The following is a 25,379-nucleotide window of genomic DNA, read 5'->3' on the forward strand; positions in this document are numbered from 1 at the left end:
TCTGCCCCCACAAAATAAACAGCGTCAGAAAAACATGGAAGCATTTCACTGTTCCAATAGAATTTATTAGCTGTAAATCCACAATACAGCTCTCTGAAGTTAGGCAGATGAGGACTGCATGGTGTTTACGCTTCAGCCTGGGCCTTTGCTGCCTCCTTCGCTGGAGCTTTTGCTGCAGTCTTGCCTTTGGTCTGGGCCTTAGCTGAGACCTTGGCCTTAGCTGTGACCTTGGCCTTGGCTTTCTTCTCTTCCTTGAGTTTGTGCTACAAAAAAGAAAAAGGATCATTAGCAAATACAAAATGGGTTTTAATGCTTCAGATTGTACTACTGGCTTCCATTCGTACTCACATTTTGAGCATGGCGCAGGATGGTGTTGCGTCGCATGGTTTTGGCGTACGGGTTCAACTTGATCATGATTCTCAGATTCTTCAGTGGATTCTTCTTCAGGACTCTACGGTGAATCTTTTTCCTGAAAGGAACAGACGTACATCATGACCACATTTCACAGTTCAAGTTCCATAAAACTTTCCCTGAAGTCTGATTTAGGAGAACTGTAATTCCTAGTATTTACACCCAGTAACTAAAGAAACCTCAGCATTCTCTCACATCTCAAGGGACAGATTTCTGATCTCAATAAAAAGTCTTACACTTAGCAATTACTAAAAATAGACTACACTTGGAAGTCATTAGTTAAAAATTATTACTTTGGAGGACGCAGTGCCTTCTGGATTTCCTGGCTTCTCAGGATTCTTCCAAGGTCCGTATTGGTCATCTTATGCATTGGCAGGCTGTGAAACAAACGTTCAGAGTTTAGGTTGGTAGGAAAAAAACATGACTAATTCAATGAAAAGAGGTATTTAGTAAAACGTACTGACTGGTGTTCATTTTCCATACCTAACCTGAAGAATCTCTGACACTGACAGGTTATTCTGCCACATTTTTTTTTTTTTTTTTAAACCTGCATGTAGTTGTGTCAGAGATCAGCTGCACTTACTTATAGTCGCTCTTCAGAGTAGCAGGTTTGCGCCAGGTGCCGTATAAATCGTCCAACTTGCGGAAGGCACTTTCAGTCCAAATGCAGAAACGCCCAACGTGGCCACCAGGAGCAAGTCTCAGCAGATTCAGCTTGTTCACATCCAGAAGAGTAATTCCTATAGAAAAACAGACACCTCTTCAATTTATCACGAAAATCAAAGAACACAGAACTAAGAAAGAAATAGACACAGAAACTGATATGGACTTAGTAACTTCTACATCACTAAGTTATATATGCATATGCATGAAAAAGTATTAAATAAATTAAAAAAAAGAAGCCTTTTCCAGGAACAAACTTAAGAACTTGATTTATACTGTTCCAAATGCAGTTTATGAATGGTGACAGCCATAAAATTTGTTGTAAATATCTGTCAGCATCACCAAATCAGATTCCTGGAAATAAAGTTGTCAACTGCTTTAAGTCAGAACTTCCACAAAATCATGTGTTTCAGAAACACGGACCAATGAAGTGGAATCTCATCATTCAAGGCAGTCTCCCAACAAGAGTAAGCATGTTCCAAGTTAAAATTACCTGGGATATTCCGGAAAGCTTTAATGATACCATTGTCCTCGTTGTAAATGATGCAGGGTCCCCTACGCTGGATGCGACGGCGATTCCTCATTTTACCCTTTCCAGCCCGCATACGCTGAGAGGCATAAACCTACACAAAAAAATTGAACTTGTGAATATTCAAAAACATCCAAATTACAATAGTAAGACAAATCCATTTTAGTCAGAACTTCACAATCATCACTGATTATCTGAAACACGGACCAGTGAGAAGTTCATCATTCCCAAGAATCAAAAAAGACTGAGCTATCAATGTTAAGCAACACTGAAATGAAGAGAAATGAGCTCAGAGTAATGCAGCATAGGAAGAAACTGACATTAAAAAAAAAAGTTTAAGCAGTCAAACAGTTTTGTTTCCAATCGATTTTGTGTGTCATCAAACCCAAATAGAACTATTTGGGATTCCTAATTTAACAATGGCAGATTATAGGATTGCATTCGTAAGAACATACCTGTAGCAACTCACCTTTTTGATGTCATTCCAAGCTTTAAGCTTCTTAAGAAGAAGAACAGCTTCCTTCGTTTTCTTGTAACTCTCAACTTTGTCCTCAACAACCAGAGGAAGTTCTGGAATCTCCTCAATGCGGTGGCCTAACAAGGATACAACATGAAAAGCAGTAGAAATGAAATTCACACTCTAATATGCAGGCAGAGTAAGAACAGTAAACAAGTTTCAATGAAGTATTACAGGCCTGCCTCAAACAATACCCAAGTAAATTTTAAGCATAATCTATGACTTCTATGAACAGAAATCAAACTGAACTGCCACGTGATTCAAAATTCAATCTCATTTTCACTAACTGTGAGGACAAGATTCGTGCCAGTAACGCACAAAGTACATCAGTATCCCCTAACTTCCAATACTGCGAAACTGTGTGTTACCTCCCCCAGTTGTACTTAACAAAAAGTCATCCTGCTGAAGAATGGGACTGCCTCAACTCTTTAAAGGAGCACTTATTTATCCACAAGAAACATTTCAAGTGATCACAGTTACTGATACTGCTCAGGCAATGCCAAACCGCAGGCAAACGTTTCCCGAAGCAGAGCTCCCACCTTTAGACATGACCAGTGCTGGAAGAGCCGACGCTGCCAACGCGGAACAGATGGCGTAACGCTTTTGAGTTGTGTTCACTCTGCGGTGCCAGCGTCGCCAAGTCTTGGTTGGGGCAAACATGCGGCCTCCACGACACATCTATGCATCTACAGTTAAGAACAACCTTTTTGAAGCTTCTTTTTCCAGTGTGCCTCTTTAATACTTGCTCAGCATCAACTGATCGTCAACCGTCTGTACCAGTACACTGACAGCAGGCAACTGTCACTGAGCACAGAGTAAGACGCAAATTACGACATCATGGCAAGACAGTATGCATCACAAGATTCGTCCACCACTTTTGCAGGGGGGAAAAAAAAAAGAATGAACGCCTCTGTTCATTCAAGTAAGTCTGAATTTGCACACAGGTGCTTCTAGTCACATCAAAGTTTTCTCAGACTCTGAAGTCCAGATCACTGTGGGCAGCCATTACCCCAAGACATGGAGGAATTCCATTTCGCATTTAGTTACAATTACTTCTCCTGGATGAGTTTAGATTTACACTCGATGCAAGCAGCAGCTATGAAAGGATACGTTCCCAAAGGCACCTTGGCCAGAGCGGTGAGTTCCACCACCTCGTACTCGAGGAATACGAGCCACGGCTCTCCCAGTGCCCCAAGACTCGGCACTGGTCTGATGACCTGCAGCAGAAAGATTTTAATTCAGAGAGCGACAACACTGCAATTCCCCCTACGTCACCGATACGCTGAGTTCGAGACCAATAATCAGAACTTCCACTGTTATCATATGGTTCAGAAACACGGACCGATGAAGTGGAATCTCATCATTTCAGCAAAACAAACCATGATTAGGTAAAATAACTCTTACCATATTAAGGATCTGCTTTTCCTAATAGTTAACATTTCATGTAATTTAAAGTCAGATCGTTAAGAACCAGAATAGTTTCCTTGTTTTCTCTTCGAAATCCTACTGATTGGTGCTTCTCTTATTTCAATTCTAGATTTGTTTCAATTTTAACCCACCTACATTAAAAATCAACAGCTACCACAAGTTATTCCACCCGTTCTGCAGACAAACCATACCTGCAAGTTCACTGACAGCATAGGGCTGCCTGTTGTTCTTGCGCAAATTGGTGTGAACGAAGTTCACGACATCAGGGCGAATGGGAGCCCTGAACACAGCAGGCAGGGTGACATTCTTCCCTGATGCTTCTCCCTTCTCGGAGTAGACAGATATTAACGGTCGAGCGCAAGCCTGAAAAAGAAAAAAGGAAAAACTCTTGAGCACAAGTCAAGTCCATCACTAGCATTTGAAACCATCAAATATTGCTCAGAATATAAGGTGTCTTCAGTTCGACAGTGCCAGCACGCTGACAGCAGGCAACTGTCACTGAACACTGGATAAGACGCAAATTACATCATCACAGCAATAGTTTTCACTTAAAATAGTGCTCCCCAGCGCTTCCCACGTTCTGAACACCACACCTGAGGTTTGAATTCAGGAGATGTCATTTGGGTAATGTTAATCTAGAACCCAATCTCTAGGCTTTCTCAACAACTATCCATCTGCTATTAAAAAAAAAGTATGAAACCCACCTGTGTTTACCAGTTTCTCAAAGATTTCAGATCATGTACAGCAGCTGAAATGCTGTACCCAACTTCTCTAATACAATATAGAGACTCACAAGGACTACAAGCAAGTTAACTTAAGATCAGACTGATTTCTTTTTTAAAGTATGGATCCCCAAACAGGCCCCAGTGCCTCAAAATTTGAGAGATGAAACACTGAATGGCCAGCAGCACCAGCTTTCTTCCTTCAAAACGTCTTGAAGATGAGCAATGATACCTTGCTGGTCTGAACAGCAATCTTCACAAAATAATCTCTGAGCGTTATAACTCATTTGTCATTAACAGCTCATGGCAACAGTACAGGCAAGGTACCTTCCTTCCCTTTCTCGTGCATAATTCATTTCACAGATGTTAAAAACACCACAGAACTCCAAAAGTAACCAGCCAGCTGCACTGAGGGCACTGTGCTGCGTACCTAATGGTGGTTACCGGCAAGGCCCTGACTCTTGGAGGGCCTCACAGACACACACAACAAACTTCGTCAGGGTGAAGGAAACTGTTCACGATCTGAACTGTATCAGCAATAAATACATACGTATATATTTATATATATTGGCAGCCCCGTTCCACGCCAAGGCCTGTTTATATTTGCATGTATATAAAATATTTTAGAAGAAATACAATTAAAAAAAAACAAAACACAGCTGTAAGGAACGTTCTACCTACTATTCAACATTAACTCCAAAGCTCCCGCGTGGCTTCTTTTTGAGTTGCTTTAGGGAGCTACGTGACAAAACCGACTTGGTCGGTTGCTGCCCCGGCAGGAGGCCACATCATCTCCCACGCCGCCCGAGGGCCGGGACCGGGGCCAGGACCGGGACCGGGGCCCCAGGCCCAGGACCCCAGGCCCAGGCCGGCTTCCAGCGGAGGTGCCCGGCCGGGGACCACCCCCCCCGTCCCCGCTCCCGGCGGCCCGCAGAGCGCTGACGCCTCCAAAATGGCGGCCGCACCCCCCTCCCTCCACGCCTGCAGCCCTCGCGCTGCCCGCGGCCCGGCTCTGCCCTCAGCCCTCTGCCCGCCAGCCTCAGCCTGGTCCCGCCGCCCGCCCCAGGCCGCCTCCATCCCCGCCGTCAGCCCGGTCCCGCCCCATCCCCCCTCACCATGAGGGCAGCGGCGGAGCCCCTCGTGCTGCCGCCTGTCGCCGCCGCGGCACAACCGGAAAAGGAAAGACGTAGCACTGCTGCTTCGCTACCAGCCGTGTCCTTCCTCGCCCGCCCGCCGCCCCCGGCGGCACCGCCCGGCCCCCGGCTGCGGCCTCGGCCCCGGCCTCGGCTCCGGTCCCCTCCCCGCACCCCGCCACCGGCCGCACGGAGCCCTCTGAGCCCCCCCGGGACCTCCGTCGCCGCCCGTCACCTCCCAAACTGGGGGACTCTTTTGTGGCGGAGGGATTCCCGTGACGGCCCTTTCAGTCTCACAAAAGTTGAATTTTTAAAAGATTTTTTAAATTATTATTATTATTATTTTTCCACAGAAGGGCGCAGGCAGAGAATAAAACCGAATAAAATCCTTGCCTAGATGGGAAAAAAATAATTTTTTGGCCGCGGTGGGCGGGCCGTGGCGCGGGGTGGGCGGGAGAGGCGCGGCTGAGGCGGCGACGATGGCGGCGGGACGCGCGCGGCGGGCGGCGGGGACGGAGCTGTACCGAGAGCTCCTCCGGTGCGGGACGGGACCGGCCGAGGGAGACGGGGAGAAACCCCGACGGGCCCGGGCCTGGGGAGGGGGCTCCTGGGGAGTCTCCGGATGTTTTTGTGTACGGAGGCGGATATTCTGTGAGGGAGATCCCAAGTAGTTAATGTTTCGTTTTGTTTCAGGGTATATGAAGAAGGAAAGAAAAGCATCCCTGAACACCCCTATCTCTTTGAGGTAAATATGTAGAAATAAAGCCTCGAAACCACGTCTGTGTGTTGGCAAAGCGGCTGCTGGTCCCGGTTGAAGCAGGTGTGTGGGCACCGCGCAGAAGTGGAAATTAGAACCATAGAATTCACCTCAGGGATGGCGTTATACTGAATTTACCTCACAGCATCCCCCGGCCTGGCCCCAGTTCTTTGCACTTATTAACGTTTAACTTGTTTAAAAGAATGGTAGGAACAAGTGAGTACAAGGGCGCTGTGGGGCAGGGCTGGCTCAAGAAATTAATCTCAAGGTTTAGAAGTTTGGCAGTAGTTTGAAAATAAAATCAAGTGATCATTTAAAGATAGAGTAATATGAGAAACCAAGTAGATATGATGGATCAAGTGATGCTTCCCTGTATTCTTAGAGAAACGATGCTCAAATAAAGGTATTCCTTCATTCCCAAGAACAGGCCTGGGTTATTTGATGTCTACGAACAATGTTTAGCGCGCTCAAGAGAAATTCAGAGATCAATTGACTTTAAATGTTACTTTAAATGTGTATATCTTAAAGATATTTACTGACTGTAGTTGCTACTTGACAACAATGATCCCTTGTTATCTGAGGGATAATATCTTCATACCTGAACTTTTGTTCATCTGGGTAAACTTCATTTTCTCAAAGAACCAAAGTGTTAAAGATGAAGGTTTCTATGTTGGTTATTTGAAAGTTGTTGCGTTTTCACAGTTGCTTTAATATTCAGTTCTGTCTTCGTGGAACTGAACGCCAAGAACTGCCCACGCAGTAACTGTTCTCCTGAAGTAAGAAAGCCTTGGATTCATGAGTGGTAGCAATGGAGTTGGAAAAAGACTTAAGTAATTCGTTGGTTTTACAATTTGAAGTATTACAAAGTTGCTGAAATACATCAATTACACGTAGTGTATTATTTTTATTTTCTTTTTCCTCCAGAACGATGTAGAGATCTGTTTGTTTGGTCGTGGTTGCAAAAGTCCCATTGAAAGATTTTGGAATGGAAGTAGTATGGTGTATATTTTGCAAAAAGCAGTAAGTGTGTATGACATTTGTTAAACTTTTAAATGTAATATAAAGTTTTTAATTTATTCCTATCAAATATTTCTACATATCTTCTATTTTTAGACTCATCTGTGCATTTCTCTTAAAGGGCCACAATGAGGGAGGTGACCCAATGGAAGAATCAAAATCAGATGATGCTCTTTATGCCTCTGAGCTTTTGCCAAAGGACAGTGCTGGACCAGTCGCTCTTTCTGTTGGAAGGGCAAAGTAAGTGCACAAAAGTCTGCCTCCATCCACTTATTTCAATGTAACTTTCTTTCTTTTTTTTTTTTCCTAACTGTTGTCTCTCTTGCTGGTACTCAGCACCTGTGTTATTTTTGATCCCTCAAAATCAAATTACTCATCGGATTAATGATGAGCTGAGCATTTTTCATCCTCCAAAATGACCTCCCCCGGTAGAAGTATCCCTAATGAAGTGTAACTAAAGTCCAAGTACTGGAAAAGCACCTGTGGCCTGTCCCATTTGGTTAATGGGACTGCCTGAACATAGATGCACAAAGAAAGTTTAGTTAAGACTTAAATGCTTGGTTTTGTAGGAGTTCTGTTTAAAAAATCTCATTGGGATTTAATCTTTGACTGTTTGGTACCAAGGCGCGGTACCAAAGCATGGTGACTAGTTTGATTAACTAACTTACCCTTTTAAAACACTTGAAATGTAAAATTCAATTACAGTTTTAGAATTGTTAGTGTAAATGAAAGTATTGTATTAAATATATTATCAGTTATGATACCTTACTTTTTTTTCATGACTTCATTGCTCTACCTGTAAAAAGAGGATTATAATACTGCATTCTTTTTGTAAAATGATTTAATGTCTGCTCATGAAGCAGGGCAGATAAGAGTTAAGTGTTACTGATTATTCAAAGTTTTATGTAAGAGAAAGATTTAGTTATACTTGCTGGCATCTGATTCTTTCCTGTTCATACCTCTAGGCAGTTGATTTCCTTATATACAATGGCACAAAATCCAAACATGACCCATTTGAAGACAAGTGAACTGGCTGTGCTTCCTCCCCTCTGGATAAGGTGTGATGGCTCTGATCCAGAGTGTACTTGTTGGCTTGGAGCTGAGCCTCTCAAAGCTGGAAACAAAATCACAGGGATCAATATCTATATGGTTACATGTAACGGTAAGATTATGATGTTACGCGTAAAATTGCGTGAGGAAGGCTTAAGAATGTGGGAATACAAATATAAGGATTTTGCCTTTGTGTGATGTTGGCTTGGTACTGCTCCCTCGTTGTTTGTGGATATGTGTGGTTTTAATTTTTATTTCTTGTGAAAGAAAAGAGAAAGACGTCTGTTGTGCAGTGTGGGAAATAACATTTAAATATACTTACAGCAGCAGTATCTGTGCAGGCCTACCTTCAGTCAGGTGCAATCATCTAGCACTGACTCTTACTAAACATTTAAATGTTGACATCAGCTTTTATTGTCAGTAGAGTAGATGCAAGAGAAATGACAGCTTTCTGAAGGACAACATGAGTCCAAATAGAATATTTGAGCATTAATTCTGCATGGCAAATATGACTTACATCATGTTGCAACTGGTTCTTTTTTTTTTTGATTCTTACTTTTTTCCTTTCCCAGGTCCTACAGCTGATAAAACCTGTTTTGCAAACCTAGAGGAACTCAAAATGGCACATAAAGTCAAACACCATTCATCTATTGTAGGTTTCTATGGTCCGTCATGCCTCCAGTTTAAGTTCTAAAACCTCTGTATTCGCATTTATCATACTGGTTTTGGGAAGCTTTGTAGATGTTATTTAGAAACTCAGCATAACCCTAAGATACCATAATCTATTTTGAAGTGATGTTTGGGCTCCTTATATTACATAGTATGTCTCACATTAGCCAATTTTTTGTGTGTGAAATACTTCCAGAATATTTTGTGGGGGTACCAAATGATGTTGCGCTTCTTAATAATTTTTAAAATCTATTTATTTTAGGTGACGACAAAAGGATTTGCTCAGTATGAACTTATTAGAGCTGCTGCAATAGAGGACACAATTGTAGAATCTGAAAGCAATATATGTATTGACATTACGTGGAATACTGTAGATAAGATTCTGCAGCCACCCCCACTTACTGCAGCTGCCACACTGGTAAGTCGAGGAGCTCAAACTCTTTCCACTGCTTATATCATGAATAGTGTAAAGAATAGAAAATATGTTTGGCTCTTGCCATTTTTGTTTATTGTTTATGTAAGAGATATTCTTTATATAAGCAATACAATGTGTTCATAGGCTAAACTATTAATTATGCTAATCTGCATTTCCCTAATGAAAATCTTTGGATACTTGATTTCTAAAGCTTGAGCCTGACATAAGTTTCTGGAACTTTCAGAATATTTCATTGGAGTCTGGGGACCCCAGGAGTCCTGTATATCCGCTGTATAGAGAACTGCAGTTTCTCCTTGTAAGTATAAATGAGAAATTCCAATTTCAGATGTACGTGGAATGGTGAATTTGTGTTAATAATTTACTCTTTTTAAAACTCCATCAGGTGTTTCAAAGATACCTTTAAGTATTTAGTTCAGAATGAACTTTGAATTCAGTTTCAGGAATCTGGAATACACAGAGAACAAATTGTGAATTGCAAAGCCAGGAAATCTGAGAAGTTTCAAAATTCATAGTTAGCTGTACAGAGACGTATGATTCTGGGAGAAGTTAACTACATTTTGAAGAAAGACCTATGCAGAACCTTAAACAAGAACTGTTTTGTGTTTTGTTTTTGATGCTACTTTTAGACTTTGGCTGAAGGTTTGAAGACAGGTGTGACTGAATGGCCTGAGTCCTTAGAGTCCAAATCAGCTTTTGAACTGGTCCAAGGATTTCTGACTGGTAATTTCTGTTTGTTGTGTGGGAAGAGAGGAATGTCAGGTTTCATAGAAGCAAAGGAAATTCCAATATTTAATTTTCAAAGTATTAGAGATTGTAATTTATATTCTTAAATAATCTGCACAGAGCAGTTAAATAGGTTAATCGGTACATCTCTGAAATTTTCTTTGTCCCAATACCTTGTAAAAAAGAAATAATTTTTTTTCTTTATAAAATGAGAGAACTATGTTTAAAAAACAATTGGACAAGTTCTGGGTGCATCTTTCAAGTTACTTGACATGCATATGAGTGTTAAAAGTGCGAAGGTTCCCAAGGAGTGGTGGTGGACAACAGTAGTTTGATATCTTGAAATAAAGCACCCAAAATTACTGATTGCTTCTGAAAACTGCTGTGAAATTCTGCTTATCAGAAGTTTAAGATATTAGAAAATGAATCTAAAAAGAAAATCAGATGTAGGAATGCACCAAAAGGTTTTCAAATGTGACAGTATATTTTTCAGAAAGTTTTGTGTAGAAAGTACTTGGAGAAACAGACAAAAACAATCTCTGACAAATGAATTTGGAAGAAAAACAGAGACGATTATTAGACCACTGTTTAATCTTTATTCCTTCATCACTGGAATTTAAGGAGTTAATGCTTAGCTACAAGAATGTAGTAAAGATATACAGAGAAAACGTGTATTTTATAATAAAACATATTAAGAAATTATTTTTCAAAATATATGGTTGCTCAGTAGAAAAAAATTAAAAATTTATACATTTTGTCTATTAGCCACCCAGCAAAGTGTTTGTTAATTATGGTGTACCAGGGGATTTATGCAGTTGGTTCGACTATATTTTTTTCATAGTGGTGATTTTCGTTTTCTCCTCTACTAGATTTAAAGAAGAAACTGGATGGCTGTTGTGTATCAGGAAATGAGAATGAAACAGAGGTATATGCAATTTCCTACAGGTTTTTGTCACCTTGTTCTGCTGATAAGTAGTTATTCTAAATTTTCATTATGTCTTGTATATTATTTAGGCATATATGTAGATATATAGACATAAAGAATAAAGATCTGTTGCTTTCTGTTTTTTTTTTCTTTTTAAAAATAATGGATGAAAACATAAAGTTACAAGTTCCATAGCTGCTCTCTAGTAAGTTCACTATAATTTTTACCTTCAACGAAACTCCCTTTTTTTTTTTTAATACTAAATGCTCTACCAGTGTCCATTAAACATATTTTTGATATAACTTAGCATTCAGCGGCGTCTCTGAGGTACTGGAGCTATACCTTCTTGCTTCTTTCCCTTCCCTTTTAACCACTATATATATAGTGGTTATATATACTGTTATTTAATCATCTGTGAGCTTGGTATCCTGTCACAAAATATGGTCTATGCTTACTTTGCTGGCCTGTGTTCTGGCTGTTTACTGATGCTGTGTGCATCATGCCACTGTAAATTGAAAAAGATCATCTTGAGCTAAGCAGGTGTTTTTTACAAGACAGTCTTTACTTGGCTATCATCAAAAAATCTTTCCAACAGTAGACTTCACTTCCTGGACTAAACTTAGTAATTCTCCAGGGTGGTAAACACGAAAAGAATTAATTTTACTTTTCAATAAAAATATGCTTCTAAATTACCGTGCAGTGCTAGCTTCTATGGAGTACGTTCCCTGGATGGAAGAGGGGAAAAATCAGTAACGCACCCAGTTTTAATCTCTGGAAGGAATTTGAATTTATAAGGCCTTTGAATCTTAGGCATACTTTTTTACTTAACCTCTTTCAGAATATCAAATCTGACACTGCTGCAGTGGATAGTTCAATAAAATCAATCTTCAGTGAACGAGGAGACCTGGATTTTGCTGAACAATTATGGTGCAAAATGAGAAGTAAGTAGACTTTTTTTCTTTTTTAACCCCATCCATTGCCCTTTAATTCTTCTCTTCTGTGTACCTACCATACTGTATTGCTTTCTTGATGAAATGAATGTAAATGTCTCTTGAGTTTTAAGGGCTGATCAGCTCTTCAGAAGATTTTTACCAACAGGCTTTTTCTAAAAGAGCTAGTTTTAGGTATGTAAGATGATTCTTACAACATATAAACCAACATCTAGCAGGAGATACTATATTTAATTTTATTTGATTTTAAAAGGTACTAAATAATCAGTAGCATGCATCAGCTCTAGAAGTTTATACTTATATAAAATACTTATAAAATTGTCTTTCTAGATCTGAAGGACTAGTTTTTAAAGTTGATGAAGCTGCATACAGATTTTATTATTCTTGTAATAGCACTTACAGTGCTATTATATAAGGAGATACTAATTCTTCATATTCTAAAATGATGCTATTCAGCTAATTTTATAAAGTGTGCCGAGTCGCAATGTGTAGAGAGTGAATGTGGACAAAAGTGTTACAGGACAAGCAGCTTATGTCATATTCTGTTCTCAAACAGTTATGCTTTTCAGTGGTCTCTTCTGATCATTGTTGCCTTAGAGTAACCCTATTCAAAGTCACAATATGACAAACTTAACAAAAAGCAATGCAGTCTGTCATTTCAGCTATCATTTTTTTAAATGAGCAGTTTAGTTTTTGCAAGTATGCATTGGCCTGTTATTGATCTAACAGCTGAAGGGAAAGCCTGGATTGATAAATAAAATATTGCATCATTTTTCTTAAGGTGTCAGTTCCTATCAGGAGTTGGTAGAGTGTTTCACATTGATCATAAAATCCCTGAAACATGGTGAAGTACAGCCATGGGTATGTATTTGTATTTCACAATGAATTTTATCCTTTTGAGTTGCTTGAAGGAGAACATGATTTTTCTCATTTAGCTGCCCCTTATTTCCATGTTACGTTGCTTTTAAGTTACTTTTGCATGTTACAGTTTGTCTCTGTTTCCGTGGTGTTGTACTTCTAGTATTATGAGGTTTTGTACACAGCTACAACATAGTAAAACTGTTTTAATTTTCAGATTCATCAAGGGAGTAGCAGTTTGCTAAGTAAATTGATTCAGCAGTCTTACCATGGCAAGATAGAGGCCGTTTTCCTCAGTGGCATCACTCCAGTTCAAATGCTCCTAGAGATTGGTTTGGATAAGATGAAGAAGGATTACGTCAGCTTTTTCATAGGTAAGCCTAGTATATACTAACATGATTAGAAGTTAAAGGGAAAAGGTTACTTCATGCAGGAAATGGAGATTATCAGGGGGCTGGAGCATCTATGAAGAAAGGCTGAGAGAGCTGGGGATGCTCAGCCAGAGGAACAGAAGGCTCCTGGGTCTCCTCATTGCAGCTTTTCAATACTTAAAAAACTTTCACTACTTTCAAAACTAAAAAAAGGGGAGATTTAGATTAGGGGTTAGGAGGAAATTCTTCACTCAGGGTGGTGAGGCACTGGAACAGGTTGTCCAGGGAAGCTATGGATACGCCATCCTGAAGGTGTTCAAGGCCAGGCTGGATGAGGCCCTGGGCAACCTGATCTAGTGGGTAGCATCCCTGCCTACAGCAGGGAGTTGGAACGAGATGACCTTTAAGGTCCTTTCTGACCTGAGCCATTCAATGAAATAATGAAGTTTGTGGTAACCTTGATCTCACTTCTGCCTGCCATCTGCTGAATTTCCATCTCCAGTATCCTTGGTATTTGTACTTCCCAGTTGTATATATTTTTCCAAACTTAAAAAATGAATATGTTTCAAAATAACTACACTTAGCAAAGCTGTGTATTTCTTTTTTCTAATTAAAAAAATCTCAAGGTTTTACTTAGTGTAAAATGATACCAGACTTATGTAACAGGACTGTTTTGTTTTCCTATCTGTTTGCTGTAGGTGATAAAATAAGACCTTCATGCTCTTTTTGTCTTTTCTTCTATGGTCTACCAGGGTTAAAAGGAAATCAGGCAAGGGTGTTTGTATGTAATAGCTGTGTTTGTATGGTCTGCAGTAATTAGATACTTTTTTGTACATATTTTATTCTCGAAACAAAAACTAGGCTGGAATGATTTTCATAAAGTACTTTTTTTTCTTGAAAACATTGTGGCTTTATTTTCAGTATTACAGGTGTATTTTTTTCTGAATCTGGGAGGGGTGTCATGTTTACCAGTGGTGTTATCCACTTCCTTTTTCTTCATCTCTTCACTTCTTGATTTCTTCTTTGCTTTGTCACACTGTTTTCTTTCTTTAATTTGCTTGCTCATTTTTGCTATATGTAAATCTGTACGTCTCTAGGAGGTTGATTGTCTCAAAGTATACAGTAGGTTTCTACATTGTGTTTCCATGTTTGTGCAGCCTTGGTGGTATGTAAGACAATGCCACTTGGCAGGTTTTTTTTCTTATTTTGAAAGAGTAATCGCCAATAAATAACATCCTCAATCTTAGTATCTTAACGGCTGTCTTTTTGTTTTGAAATTCCCTGTTAGATCACCTGAGTGTTGCTTGTATGTCATCTGACAATGTGGGGTAATCTTTTTTTCCTGTTCACTTTACAGGTCAGGAACTTGCAACATTAACCTATTTGGTGAGTTTCTTTACTTTTAACTTTTAAAGTAGAGCACACTTAGCTGATGGTGGGATGCAAGTCATCTTTCCCAAAAGTTGAGTAACTGAATTGCAAATCAAGGGGACGGGACATTATCCTGCAAAATTGTAATTATGTAGTTTATATATTATTTCCTAGGTATCTGGTATGAGTCGTCAGGCAGTATAGTTCTGACTTTGTTCTGGTTGTTGGGCTATTCTTTATATTTTTGCTTTTCAAAAGAAGCAAGAAAATGTTTTTAGTAAACTGAGAGTATGTTGTGTGTCTGTAGAAATTGAGTGTCCAGTTAAGAGTGGAAACTGTTTGCTGTTCCAGGATTACTTCATTTCCACATCAGTAGATCTACAAGAACAAGTTCATCGTGTTCAGAAGCTTCACCATATGCTGGAAATAATGGTCAGCTGTACAGTCTTACTTCAGTTTAAACATGAGAACCTCTTCCCTTTGACACAGTAATTATTTCATTTTACTTTCCTTTTCAATAGTACGAGCAAATAAATTCTTTGATGGTTGTAAAGAAACTTTCAAAAAAAAAAAAAAAAGCAACCCTCCTGAATGCTGATGATTGAGACTGCAGAAGCTGGATCTTCTTATTAAATTTTGGTTTGTGATTAAAATTGATAAAACAAATTAAATTATACAACCTGAGGATCTAGTTAATTTTGGACAAGGCTTATGCCGTGTCACACAAGTATTTCTCCAAAGAATGTTTGTAACTAGTTGATTTATATTATTCTAGAACTTGTCTGAAATATTATAAGGAAAACCCTCTAAATGAGAAGCATGTGTTTCAACTGCCAATCAGGCCAGCTCTCGTCAAGAAGTTCTATCAAAAGTAAGATAATCTTCTGTGTTTTAAAATTAAACAGTAGCATTAAAATTCAGATTGTGAGTTCAGATCTGAATACCTAATTAAATTTTAACATTTTTTGATTATTTTGTCAGTGATCACCCAGAAATATGGAAGGTGGACATAAGTAGTGGGCATGGCCAAAAGGAGGTTAAAACAACATGGCAAGTTAGTACTAGTCCTCCTGTTGAACATATGATATCAAACAATATAGGTAAGGAATATGTATGGTGAAATGAAGTAATGAAAGTAAACATTTTAAAAGAAATTCAGTTTTTATACTGTGTTCAGTGGGTCTATACTTTTTCTTATTTATATCTTCAGCAAAACTGAAACAGCGTTTGTTTTTTTAGTAAAAATGTGAGATGGTATCTATAGCATCTAAAAGATTTTTGGAAAGTTGTGACCTGCCTTCTTACTTTTGCTGAGTTATGTTTTTGGAGTTAAAATGACAGAAGAGTTCTAAATAAGACATGATTGTTTAGTATTCTCCGCAGTATGTTATAACTGTTAATATCTTTGCCAGTTTATCTGAGGACGGGTTTGAAGAGAAACTTACCTGTTACTGAATGCTGGCCTCTAGTCTGAAAAGCAAACAGGCACTAAGGAGAGAAGGCATGCCTTGCTTCATAAAATCAAATGTAGGATAAGTGAAAATGCATAAAGACAGGGACGAATTCAGAATATAGACTGGTATAGAAATGGTTTGCCTCTTTGTCTTGGGTGGAGGAGATTTGTTACAGAGTAATGCTTTGGTAAAGCTTTCCTATCTTTCTCAATTTTTGTCATGAAGTACTTTCACTAAAACTTAGCTTCAAGAACTGTTTTCAAAATTACTGCGTGAACTAAATACTCTGGCTAACCATATCTTTCATCTCTGCAGGTCTCTTGTGCGATTCTACAGTTAATGGAAGCACTGAAGAAAGAATGTATTTTATTACAATGACTAATTGCAGTCAGGTGCATTTCACATAAATAGATGTTACTCTCCAGGCAGGCACTGGAAAGGTACAGTAAAGGGGAAAGTTCAGTATATTTAGCAACATTCTCTGATTTGAAGAACAATACATCTTACTGAGTTATTTGCTTTAGTATGCTCATGTGACATAAGCAGCCATAATTCATCTGTACCCATCTAGTTTGTAAATATTGTGCAGTTATGAATGTACAGTATAGTTACTTTGAAAATATAGTAGATATTTTGGTTCATAAATTTACAAACATTCAATAAAGTTCTACACTTTGGGATTTAAAATTTTATTTTGTTTTTTACAGAACAGGCAATATTGCCACGTTTTTCTGGTACCAAGCGATATTTCATCCTTCCGATATATTTGGAAAGCTGTTCATCAAGGGCATTATGAACTTGTGACAGCTTGGTTTTCCTCATTCCTGTATTTATACTTTGCAGTATTCTTGGATATACTTATTTCTGCTGCTCATATTCAGTTTTTCCCTTAGTGCAGAGTGAATTACTTTAGATGGTGTCATATATACTTTTACATTACTTTCTTCAGAATTATTCAGTATAGCTGGATAAGCATAATCACTTAAATGTGTTGGGATTAATTACTGACAGTTACATATGGTCGTACATTAATAAGATACTGTATGCAACCTTTTGGTAGTATAACCAACTATATAGTCTATGCTGATTAATTTGAGAGGGAAGTATTTGCTTAAAAAACTCTTAACTATTGATAAGTAAGAATAAGAAAAACCTTCTTATTCATGCATTTAAAAACTGAAGCATCTACCACTTCTCGTTTCTCCTCAGTAAATTTTATTTTTTATTTTTATTTCTTACTCCTTCCTTTCTTTAGTTTATTGCATCTTAAAAGAATAACTATCAATTTAATAGTTAATGCCTTTGAATAGAAGCTAAGAATTTTTGTATATATGTGCTGCTGCTGTGTTCAGTATACGTACAGCAGTGTTGAAGCTGTATTGAGAGCTAAGTTGGAAACTGGTTTATTGGTTTGCTTTAGAGGAGTGATTTCAAGCACAATGCCAAAGACAAATGTAGCCAGCTGGCCATAATCTGGAACTATTTTTTTTGTGTAATCATGTATTTAACTTGTACCTACTTGAGTGAATTTGTAGTGGAAAATTATATTCTGGAAGTGGCTTGGATTACTTATGTTACATACTTGTGTGTGCAATAAAATATATTGTTGTATGAGGTAAACCTAGTTCCCTATTTAAAAAAAAAAAAAGATTCTGTAATTTAAATGTGACACAGCAGTTATCTTTGATAAATCACTTCAACTAATTCTATTCCACACCTAAATAGTAAGGCATATATTATCCTAACGTTTAGACATGAAATAAGAGTTTAATATTTAAGCAGTGCTATTGGAATAGTTAAGTCCCCTTCCATTTTACAGTTCTGTTTATCTCTTTTCAAATAGCAGCTACATGATAATTAAAAGTGTAATGATGAACAGATTGAAAACAGAATAGTTTTTAATAAATAAAATATTAAAAATAAAATAAAATATTTTATAATCACTTGAAATTTGTACTGACAAGTTTAGAGCTGCTTTACACTTAGCTAACTATTGTTCTGGTGAACAAAATATATGATAGTTTCCAAAATAACAAGAAACAAAATCTGCTACTTAAAATGTGTAGAAAATAATGCAGAAAAAAAGATGTACTTCGGGTTTTTATAAAATTTCTAAATTGTTTTGAGAATTAAGTATTAAAAATTAGAAGCAGTGCTATGTGGACAGGTAAAGTAATATTCCTTCACCTTTACAATGGTACAAAAAGAGGCATTTGTGGTAAGATTTAAACAATATAATGAAACAGTTGCATTGTATTATGCAAAATGAAGATGTGTCCAAGTGTGCAATTTTAGCTATGATTTTGAAGGAAGAAGAGTAGTAGGACAATACTGATGAGTATGCAGAGTGTGAAAATTGTAGGAAGAACGATCTCTGTCACCATTTCCATATGAGTAAACAAGGAATCTAAAATTTGAGAAATGAATAATATGTAAGAAACTTCAGCAATACACTCATTGTTAGGCTAGAGATAGCCATAAATATTCAAAAAATCCTTAACCTAAAATTATTTTGTCAGATGTTGACATTAACATAAATAACAAGTAAAATAAAGCAAACATTTTTGTTGCTCTGTAAAAGCTGGAGCAAATCCATAACATATTTTCATCTTCTGTTTCTAAGGTAAATTTTTGAAGATGTCAGTGCTCAATGGGCTGCCAAAGTTCTGCTTACCCTGAATGAGCTTCAGTACATGAGCAGTATTCTACTGTTCCTTTGATTTTTCAGGGGAAATAATAAACATAATTACCTGCATCAAGGAGCTGGTGTGTGATAGAACAAGTGTCCATGGCCTTTTGATGCCAGTTTTCCACCTGAGAAGATTGAAACGCAGCAGTTCCGTTAGACTGCAATATTCTGTCTTACTCACAGCAGCAGCTTCTTGGTCCCTGAACATTTGTCCACTACAATTCACTTTAAAGTATTTTACTCTGTGAATACATGATTTTCTGAAAGTTTCTTTGCATCTTTGTTTTTTTTCGAATGCATTTTAGTTATTTAATAAAAAAAAAGAAAAAAGCACATACCATTCCATGTTATTTTCCAGGTAAGTATCACGTATGTGTTATTTTTTGCATAGAAACCTAACCAAGTACTTTTAACTTGCGATTCAAAAGTTTTATCACATAATTAAGTCCAATTAGTGTTTGTAGAATGCCTTAGAAGCAGTAATTGAGGCCATTTCCACTCTTGGAGGCATAAGTATATATAACACATCCCTAAATTACAGTAGCAAAGCGTCAAATTTCATGTACTATGTTCATGCAAGTTGTTTCATGAAGCTGTGTGATAGTTTCCATACACAGCATGCGTGCACACACAAAAAAGTGTGATGGACATTACCTCTGTTGGATTTGGGAATCCATTTGCACTAATAATATTTTTATAGTAGTTAACAGATGCTTTTGGGTATCGTGGTTTGTTCTTGTTCTTGAAATCAACGTGATAAAATCCAAATCTTTCAGAGAAACCTTTGTTCCATTCAAACTTATCCAACAGAGACCAGGCAGTATAACCTCTTACATTAACACCATCATTTAGAGCTGTAAACAGAACACAAATTATTCTGTTAAATTTATTGCCTGTGTTTGTCTTCCTTAAAATATGGTTCTGTAAGCGTTTCGTTTTATAGGAGAAGTGGGGGTGTGGGGGACAGGGCAGGAGGAAGGGGTGGAGGACAGAAAAATGACAAAGTAGAAAATAATTTAGATCCTTTGAAAACGTTATCTTTAGCTTAAAGGTACGAAGAGCTCCCTAAGTATGATAATTAGGTGCAATTTCTCCTTTCTACCGAAACTGATGCTCTATTACAGTATTTGACCTCGTGTAGGTTATTGTATTTATTAGCACGAGTACATTTGGTCAGGTTGAATCACTTTTGTGAAAGAATTCAGTAGTCTAGATTGCTGTCCAGTCTGATCTGTGAATATTTATTTCTCTATGATGTAAATTATAAGAATTTTTAGAAAAGTGAAAAACATGCTTTTAAAGTTACCTTTTAGTATTTCATTAATATATCCTTTCAGATACTCTATCCGCCATTCATCACACAGTTGAGTGCACTGTACCTTTTCTGAAACTCCATTCTCTGTCACATAAACCAGAGGGTTCCCATACTGTGTCTGCAAACAGAGCTGTCTTTAAATTGGATTGTAGGAATAAAATCACTTTATTTTGACAGAACATGAAATTCTTACTAAAATGCTTTAAAGCTATTTTTCTAGATTTACTTAGTTATCTTTAATAAGAAGAATGTGTAACTAGGAATGTAACTTTTTCTTTTACAATTTAAAATTACTGAATTCTATAGCTCTAAACTAAAATGAAGTTTGTCAGTAAAAAAAAAAGAAAAAAAGAAACTTGCCAGTTTAAGTAGATGAATATATAGGTGAAGCTGTTGAAAATCTGTCCTTACAGTAAAAGTGGAACTCCTGCTTGAAACTTGACTCTTTTTTCTTTTTAAAGATATACTCTGTAATCACCTTAATGAAGTTGAGCAATCTTCTGAATCCCCAAGGCACAGAGTATAGCCACTTTGAGCCTGGCGCTGGCCATTTTGGGTCCACCAGTTCTGCCAGATCCTGGTCGGTGCGGTAACTGGACACTTGTAGAAGTGGAAAGCTCTTCTGTGTAACATACCGTGTAGTGAAATGGCCTATTCCCAGGAAATCCGCTGTGCCTTTAATATAGCTTTTCTCTTGCACTGAGAAAGTCGGTAACCTTGATGTCCCCAGGCCCTGCTGGGCACTCCTCCTACCTATCAAAATAAATACAGGAAACATATTTCTGAGCAGCACAGAATCTTGTTTTCTTTAAATGACAAACAATAAGTATGGTTTTCCTGAATTTAGTGTAGAGGACAGCTTAGTTTGCTTGCTTTTTCCTTTAGATGAAATAAATGTTCTTCCTTTTGGTTTGCAGAAATAAGTCAGGTACAGTACATGGAGAGGACAGTGAATTCATGTGCTGCTTTTTTCAAAGAGCTTGGAAATGTGCTGAGAAAGGAAGCACTTTGCTGCTAGGTGCATCACTTATCTTCTTCTATCTGTGAAATAATGGGGTCCTGGAGAAATGCAAGCTTTTAGCGATGAAAAATTCCGCAGGTTCTTTGTGCTTAGGTAGAAAATACTGAAAAATACCTAGTAAGTCCCAGTCTTGGTTAGACCACTGCAAACAGGCTATCGCTGAAAAGATGGTTGCTTCGCTTCCAGTCATTCACTGGGACACTCAGATGGGCAACTGTTGAGCTCAACAGCAGTTACACATTTTAGTTCTGTTATGTCCCCCTGGAATACTCGGGATGCGTCTAGCCCACGTTGCTTAGCTTCGTCTTGCCTGTGTCCTCATAGTTGACTAAGGTTCATATTGGTTAGGGGTATTGCATTGTTACGTGTTGTAATTGCGTGATTTGTGCATGTCATAGTGGGCTGCTGAGGCTTACCTACATAATTCTTCATCACTTCTGGATAGTCTCCTCTGTAAATTGGGTTTGCAAACCATCCCAAATGAAACTGCATGTATCTTTCAGCTGCCTCTATGTCTGCTTGGCTGTGAGGATCAATGGGTTCACCCCAGCCACTAGTTAGGGAAATTCCAACCATACCTTGAAAACAAAATGACAATTCTGCAGCTTATGCGTAATCATTAAGCCCTTAATGTAAATAGAAGCATAATCACAGAATGAACATTTATTACCTTGCTGCTCACTACGCCACGTGCTATTGTAAGAGTGCCATACCTTTGCATGAGTCTGTAAGAATTAGAGGGGGGGAAAAAAGGGGCAAATACACAGTCACACAGTAAGTGTAGAGAGACACTGAAGATGGAGAGAAGCTTTTGCATTAGGGTACATCTGGAAGTATCGCATCATTTCTTTCATGTACATTGTGGAAGCTTTCATTTTATAGAAGATATCAAAAAAACATTGCTGCAATATTTCTTCCCTAAATTCCTCGAGGTCCTCATAAAGGTAATAGCATTCAGTACAGCATTCCAGCGTCTCTGGTCTTTGGATGTCTTTGCCTAATTTATTGAGGCATGTGAAAGTTTTTCTGTGAGAGCTGGCTTCACTGAAGTGACTTGCAAAATTCAAGTTCATTTCACTAGGCCAGGATTTTACTCCTTGTTACTAGAGTAACCTAGAAATTTTCTTATTCAACCAGTTTTACAGGATGTTTCAAAGGGACCTTTAAATTACAAGGGAAGTCTGAGCTGTTGCAACAGTGTCACATCGAGCAGGGCTGACTTCTTGCTACACCTGAATATGCATTGGTGGTCTAAAACCAGGTTACCTCAGCTACTGAATAAATCTGATATGGCAGTTGGAAATGACATCATTACTAAACTATATTTCTGTTTAAAGAGCAGGAGGAAAAGCTTAATCAGTCTGCTAATAATTTTCAATTTACACATAATTTAAAGTGCAACTCTAATTTTACTTTAATTATATGGTGCGCTGCTTTGTACGCTCCACATCCACTGAGCTTCAGTCCTGGTGCATGCTCTCCTGTTTCATAACCTTTTTCGGCAACTGCCTACAAACACATAGAAAAAGTTATTCTTTGGACAGTGCAGTTAACGAATTTGCTAACATCCTATGGATTTAGACCATGCAGGATCTGTCTCTTAATGTCTTCATCCTTTCCAGACCCCTTTTTCCCTCTCGTGCCCTTGGCGTTTGTCTACTGTCCTACTGCTTGGCTGATGGTACGCTGTAGCTTGTTGGAAACAACGTGTTGCTGACCAGCCATAGGGACTGACTTGCCAGCTTGCCGTTGTCTGATGTAGCTTGCCCTGCACCCATTTCAACTGCCTGTCTGATTTCTGTGCCTGTCTCCTCTCTAGCTGATGATTTTTCAAAACTTCACTGGAATTTCGTGTGTCTTGAAACTCAGTCCTGGTTGAAACCAATTTTTGGGCACAAAGATTGCTTACAGAAGACTACCTATCCATCAATCTATCATGTTAAATTACAATTTTTAACCTACTTTTCTGTAGTGTCCCTTCCACAGAATTTTGGGAACAGAACTGAGCAACTGAAGTGATTGGAAGGAAAGCATTGATAACTTACCCATGGATTACTAAAAGTAATCCAGTGTTTCACACGGTCACCAAACTTCTCAAAGCATAGGTTGGCTTAATCATTAAAATAATTTATTATGCTTATATTTTGCCAGCCACCATACTTTTCTTAGAGAACCTTCAAAAGTAAGAATATCAAGAATCAGTAATGTTATCTAAAGGTCGGTTTCGAGCTAACAAAGACTTTTCTTCAGAGCTGCTGAAATATAAATAATACATCAATGCAAGTGAGTAAAAGTAACTATAAGCACCCTTAAAATCATGCAAGCATCTTTAAGCATTTTTCTAATGCATTTGTAGTCCATAAATGTAGAAATAAATTTCCTATCAGAAACATTTCATTAGACATTTCACCAATTTGTCTAACCTGTGGAAGATCCCAGTGGTAGAGGTTCACGATGGGGATAATGCTGCTTTCCAGAAGACTATTGATGGTGTCATTGTAGAACTGTATTCCTTTCTCATTCAGTTCTGCTGATTAAACACACACACAAGAAATTACCTGGACTGGTTTCCAAGCTGGAGAAAAAATACAACTCTGGTTTACTTGGAAGTAAAATTGCTTGTATATTACTGCTGGTAAGTGTATGGTGAAATTGTTGTGCTTACTTTTGATGCCAGTGGGCATAATCCGAGGCCATGAGATAGAGAGTAGATAGTGATTAACTTTAAGCTCCTTCAGTAACTGAATGTCATCCTATGAAAAGAAAATCCAGTTAGCATATGTCATATCCAAGCAGAATAACTCTTCAGTTATTCATCTGTCTTAATACAGCGTGGCTGTAGGGCAACCAAAATATTACATCTTAGTTGTTAGCTCTAAATGGGAAATCAGTATCATGAAATGGCTCCAGAATGTTTTTAGAGGGATAGTTCCTCCTTAATGATACCTTAACTTTGTAGTAGCCATCACAGGCTGAATCTCCTGTTTCATTTCTAAACACTTTCCCTTTTGTGTGAGTAAAAGCATCCCAGATACTTGGTCCTTTCCCGTCTACATCCCAGGCCCCTTCAGTCTGATACGCAGAACTTCCAACACCCCATGAAAAGCCTAAGGGTAAGAAGAAGTGAGTTACAATCCAAACACTTTGCTGGCCCAACTGCTCTTTCGTATTAAATTTGCATATGAGAAAGCAATTGATGCACCTCCGCAGCTGCTGCGTAGCTTGCTGTGAGATGTGCGTGACTGCATGCTTACTGAACACGAGGCCAGTGTTTTCTTTGTGAAATGTTATTGGTGCATAAAATAGGGACTCTGAAAGTGAGGTACAGAGTACAGGTGTATCCTTTTATGATACACTGAAAAAATGATCTATTTTTCATTTACTAAGCTGTATTACTATTATTTTACAGTGCTGAAGTAGTGCATTGATAGCATGGTACAAGTGGCTTACAGTAAGAAAAAAATATGTTTTTATGTTATTTATGCCTGCTACTTTTTATGTTCTTGGTGACAAGAAGTTTAGCTGTTGTTACCAAAAATATCTAAAAATATTCTGATTTTTTTTCCTAGTATTGTGCGAAAGGACATGACTAATCCATTTCATAAGCCACTTAAAAAAACTTAAGCAGAAAACCAAATCAGTGCCTATATCCTTTTAAGTTTTGGTTTTGGTTGAATGAAACGTGTGTGTATAAATATTTTTGCATACCAAAGGATATTTTTAGTTTGTAGTTTTTCATCAGTTGTAGATAATTTGTCAAAAAGGAGAAGAGTTCTCAGGTTTGATTTGTTATGCTGTGCATCTTATTTCATCACAGACATGAAAGGGAGATCTGGATATAAAATATTAATCTGATAACAATTACTCTGAGTTTACTGTTTTAAATGACTGTAGGAAGTGCAGGGTTAACCCAATCCTTACATTTCCAGGGCTAGGTGCAGAAAATGCATTTCTGTACGTTTCAGCTATTTCCATGGAAGGGCAAGGAAAGGACTTTGGTAGCGCTTTTTTGCAAACACTGGTCTATCTAGAGCATTATAAAAACGACAGTCAACTGCAGTTGAAAAGTACCTGTTGGAAAAGTGCCGTAATAGAAGGAGCTGGGATTATTCTTTGTCCACTGGCAATCTTCAGCAGTGTTCAGACGTAGTGCCAGCACAAGCGTATACCATGTTCTCAAAATGTAAATTTTCATCCCTGTTAATTTTGTCATTGCAAAGTGTTCTCTTCAAGTTCCCACCTGCTGAAATAGAACAGCATTGTCAAGTATTGTCCCTCTGCAAAGCAGGCTTAGGGTGATCGAGAGGGAAAAGCTTATTTTTGCTGCTGATTGGGTTTGATTTTCAGTGAAGGCTAAAAGTAGTGTTTGG

The 25,379-nt window shown here is 38.1% G+C and overlaps 3 protein-coding genes and 5 non-coding genes across 13 annotated transcripts in view; 1 reads left to right on the forward strand and 7 right to left on the reverse strand.

Annotated features, from left to right (window-relative positions):
- Nucleotides 1-43: 43 nt before the first annotated feature.
- On the reverse strand, nucleotides 44-5,628 carry RPL4 (ribosomal protein L4). The gene is made up of 10 exons (XM_040570542.1): nucleotides 5,386-5,628; nucleotides 3,740-3,911; nucleotides 3,231-3,337; nucleotides 2,660-2,798; nucleotides 2,073-2,197; nucleotides 1,568-1,697; nucleotides 995-1,151; nucleotides 705-788; nucleotides 349-469; nucleotides 44-263 (listed from the first exon to the last, which is right to left on the reverse strand). Exons 1-10 carry the CDS (start codon nucleotides 5,386-5,388, stop codon nucleotides 126-128), a joined length of 1,176 nt encoding a protein of 391 aa, XP_040426476.1. The 5' UTR covers nucleotides 5,389-5,628; the 3' UTR covers nucleotides 44-125.
- Nucleotides 1,454-1,524, reverse strand: LOC121076399. The gene has a single exon (XR_005823501.1). It is a non-coding gene; the product is annotated as a small nucleolar RNA SNORD18 (small nucleolar RNA).
- LOC121076400 lies at nucleotides 1,766-1,833 on the reverse strand. Its single transcript, XR_005823502.1, has one exon. It is a non-coding gene; the product is annotated as a small nucleolar RNA SNORD18 (small nucleolar RNA).
- LOC121076401 lies at nucleotides 2,864-2,963 on the reverse strand. The gene has a single exon (XR_005823503.1). It is a non-coding gene; the product is annotated as a small nucleolar RNA SNORD16 (small nucleolar RNA).
- On the reverse strand, nucleotides 3,418-3,489 carry LOC121076398. Its single transcript, XR_005823500.1, has one exon. It is a non-coding gene; the product is annotated as a small nucleolar RNA SNORD18 (small nucleolar RNA).
- LOC121076395 lies at nucleotides 3,984-4,085 on the reverse strand. The gene has a single exon (XR_005823497.1). It is a non-coding gene; the product is annotated as a small nucleolar RNA SNORD16 (small nucleolar RNA).
- A 54-nt stretch (nucleotides 5,629-5,682) lies between the features above and the next one.
- Nucleotides 5,683-25,379, forward strand: part of ZWILCH (zwilch kinetochore protein) — a 75,582-nt gene continuing 55,885 nt past the window's right edge. For 3 of the 6 annotated variants that reach the window (XR_005823462.1, XR_005823461.1, XR_005823460.1), the window contains exons 1-18: nucleotides 5,862-5,941; nucleotides 6,097-6,148; nucleotides 7,085-7,180; nucleotides 7,299-7,417; nucleotides 8,143-8,339; nucleotides 8,800-8,879; nucleotides 9,159-9,314; nucleotides 9,556-9,627; nucleotides 9,959-10,052; nucleotides 10,925-10,980; nucleotides 11,819-11,921; nucleotides 12,712-12,791; nucleotides 13,006-13,162; nucleotides 14,517-14,545; nucleotides 14,882-15,018; nucleotides 15,306-15,401; nucleotides 15,512-15,630; nucleotides 16,300-16,424. Coding sequence is in view for 2 of the 6 variants with exons in the window: in XM_040570541.1 (XP_040426475.1) it covers nucleotides 5,883-5,941; nucleotides 6,097-6,148; nucleotides 7,085-7,180; nucleotides 7,299-7,417; nucleotides 8,143-8,339; nucleotides 8,800-8,879; nucleotides 9,159-9,314; nucleotides 9,556-9,627; nucleotides 9,959-10,052; nucleotides 10,925-10,980; nucleotides 11,819-11,921; nucleotides 12,712-12,791; nucleotides 13,006-13,162; nucleotides 14,517-14,545; nucleotides 14,882-15,018; nucleotides 15,306-15,401; nucleotides 15,512-15,630; nucleotides 16,300-16,391 (1,794 nt within the window). In the remaining 4 variants the exon portion in view is untranslated. Of the gene's footprint in view, nucleotides 5,705-5,861; nucleotides 5,942-6,096; nucleotides 6,149-7,084; nucleotides 7,181-7,298; nucleotides 7,418-8,142; nucleotides 8,340-8,799; nucleotides 8,880-9,158; nucleotides 9,315-9,555; nucleotides 9,628-9,958; nucleotides 10,053-10,924; nucleotides 10,981-11,818; nucleotides 11,922-12,711; nucleotides 12,792-13,005; nucleotides 13,163-14,516; nucleotides 14,546-14,881; nucleotides 15,019-15,305; nucleotides 15,402-15,511; nucleotides 15,631-16,299; nucleotides 16,666-18,607; nucleotides 18,942-25,379 lie in introns of those variants that run through there. The other 3 variants (XM_040570541.1, XR_005823463.1, XM_040570540.1) reach the window with 3 other exon arrangements.
- On the reverse strand, nucleotides 16,821-25,222 carry LCTL (lactase like). Its single transcript, XM_040570338.1, is given in 13 exon segments — nucleotides 16,821-18,391; nucleotides 18,735-18,798; nucleotides 19,328-19,527; nucleotides 19,980-20,106; nucleotides 20,467-20,741; nucleotides 21,426-21,587; nucleotides 21,680-21,734; nucleotides 22,423-22,518; nucleotides 23,055-23,183; nucleotides 23,433-23,536; nucleotides 23,675-23,762; nucleotides 23,956-24,116; nucleotides 25,081-25,222. Coding segments are annotated over 13 exon segments (1,719 nt in total). The 3' UTR covers nucleotides 16,821-18,275.

Source organism: Cygnus olor, chromosome 11 (genome assembly GCF_009769625.2).
Source record: "Cygnus olor isolate bCygOlo1 chromosome 11, bCygOlo1.pri.v2, whole genome shotgun sequence".
Taxonomy (NCBI): Eukaryota; Metazoa; Chordata; class Aves; order Anseriformes; family Anatidae; genus Cygnus; species Cygnus olor.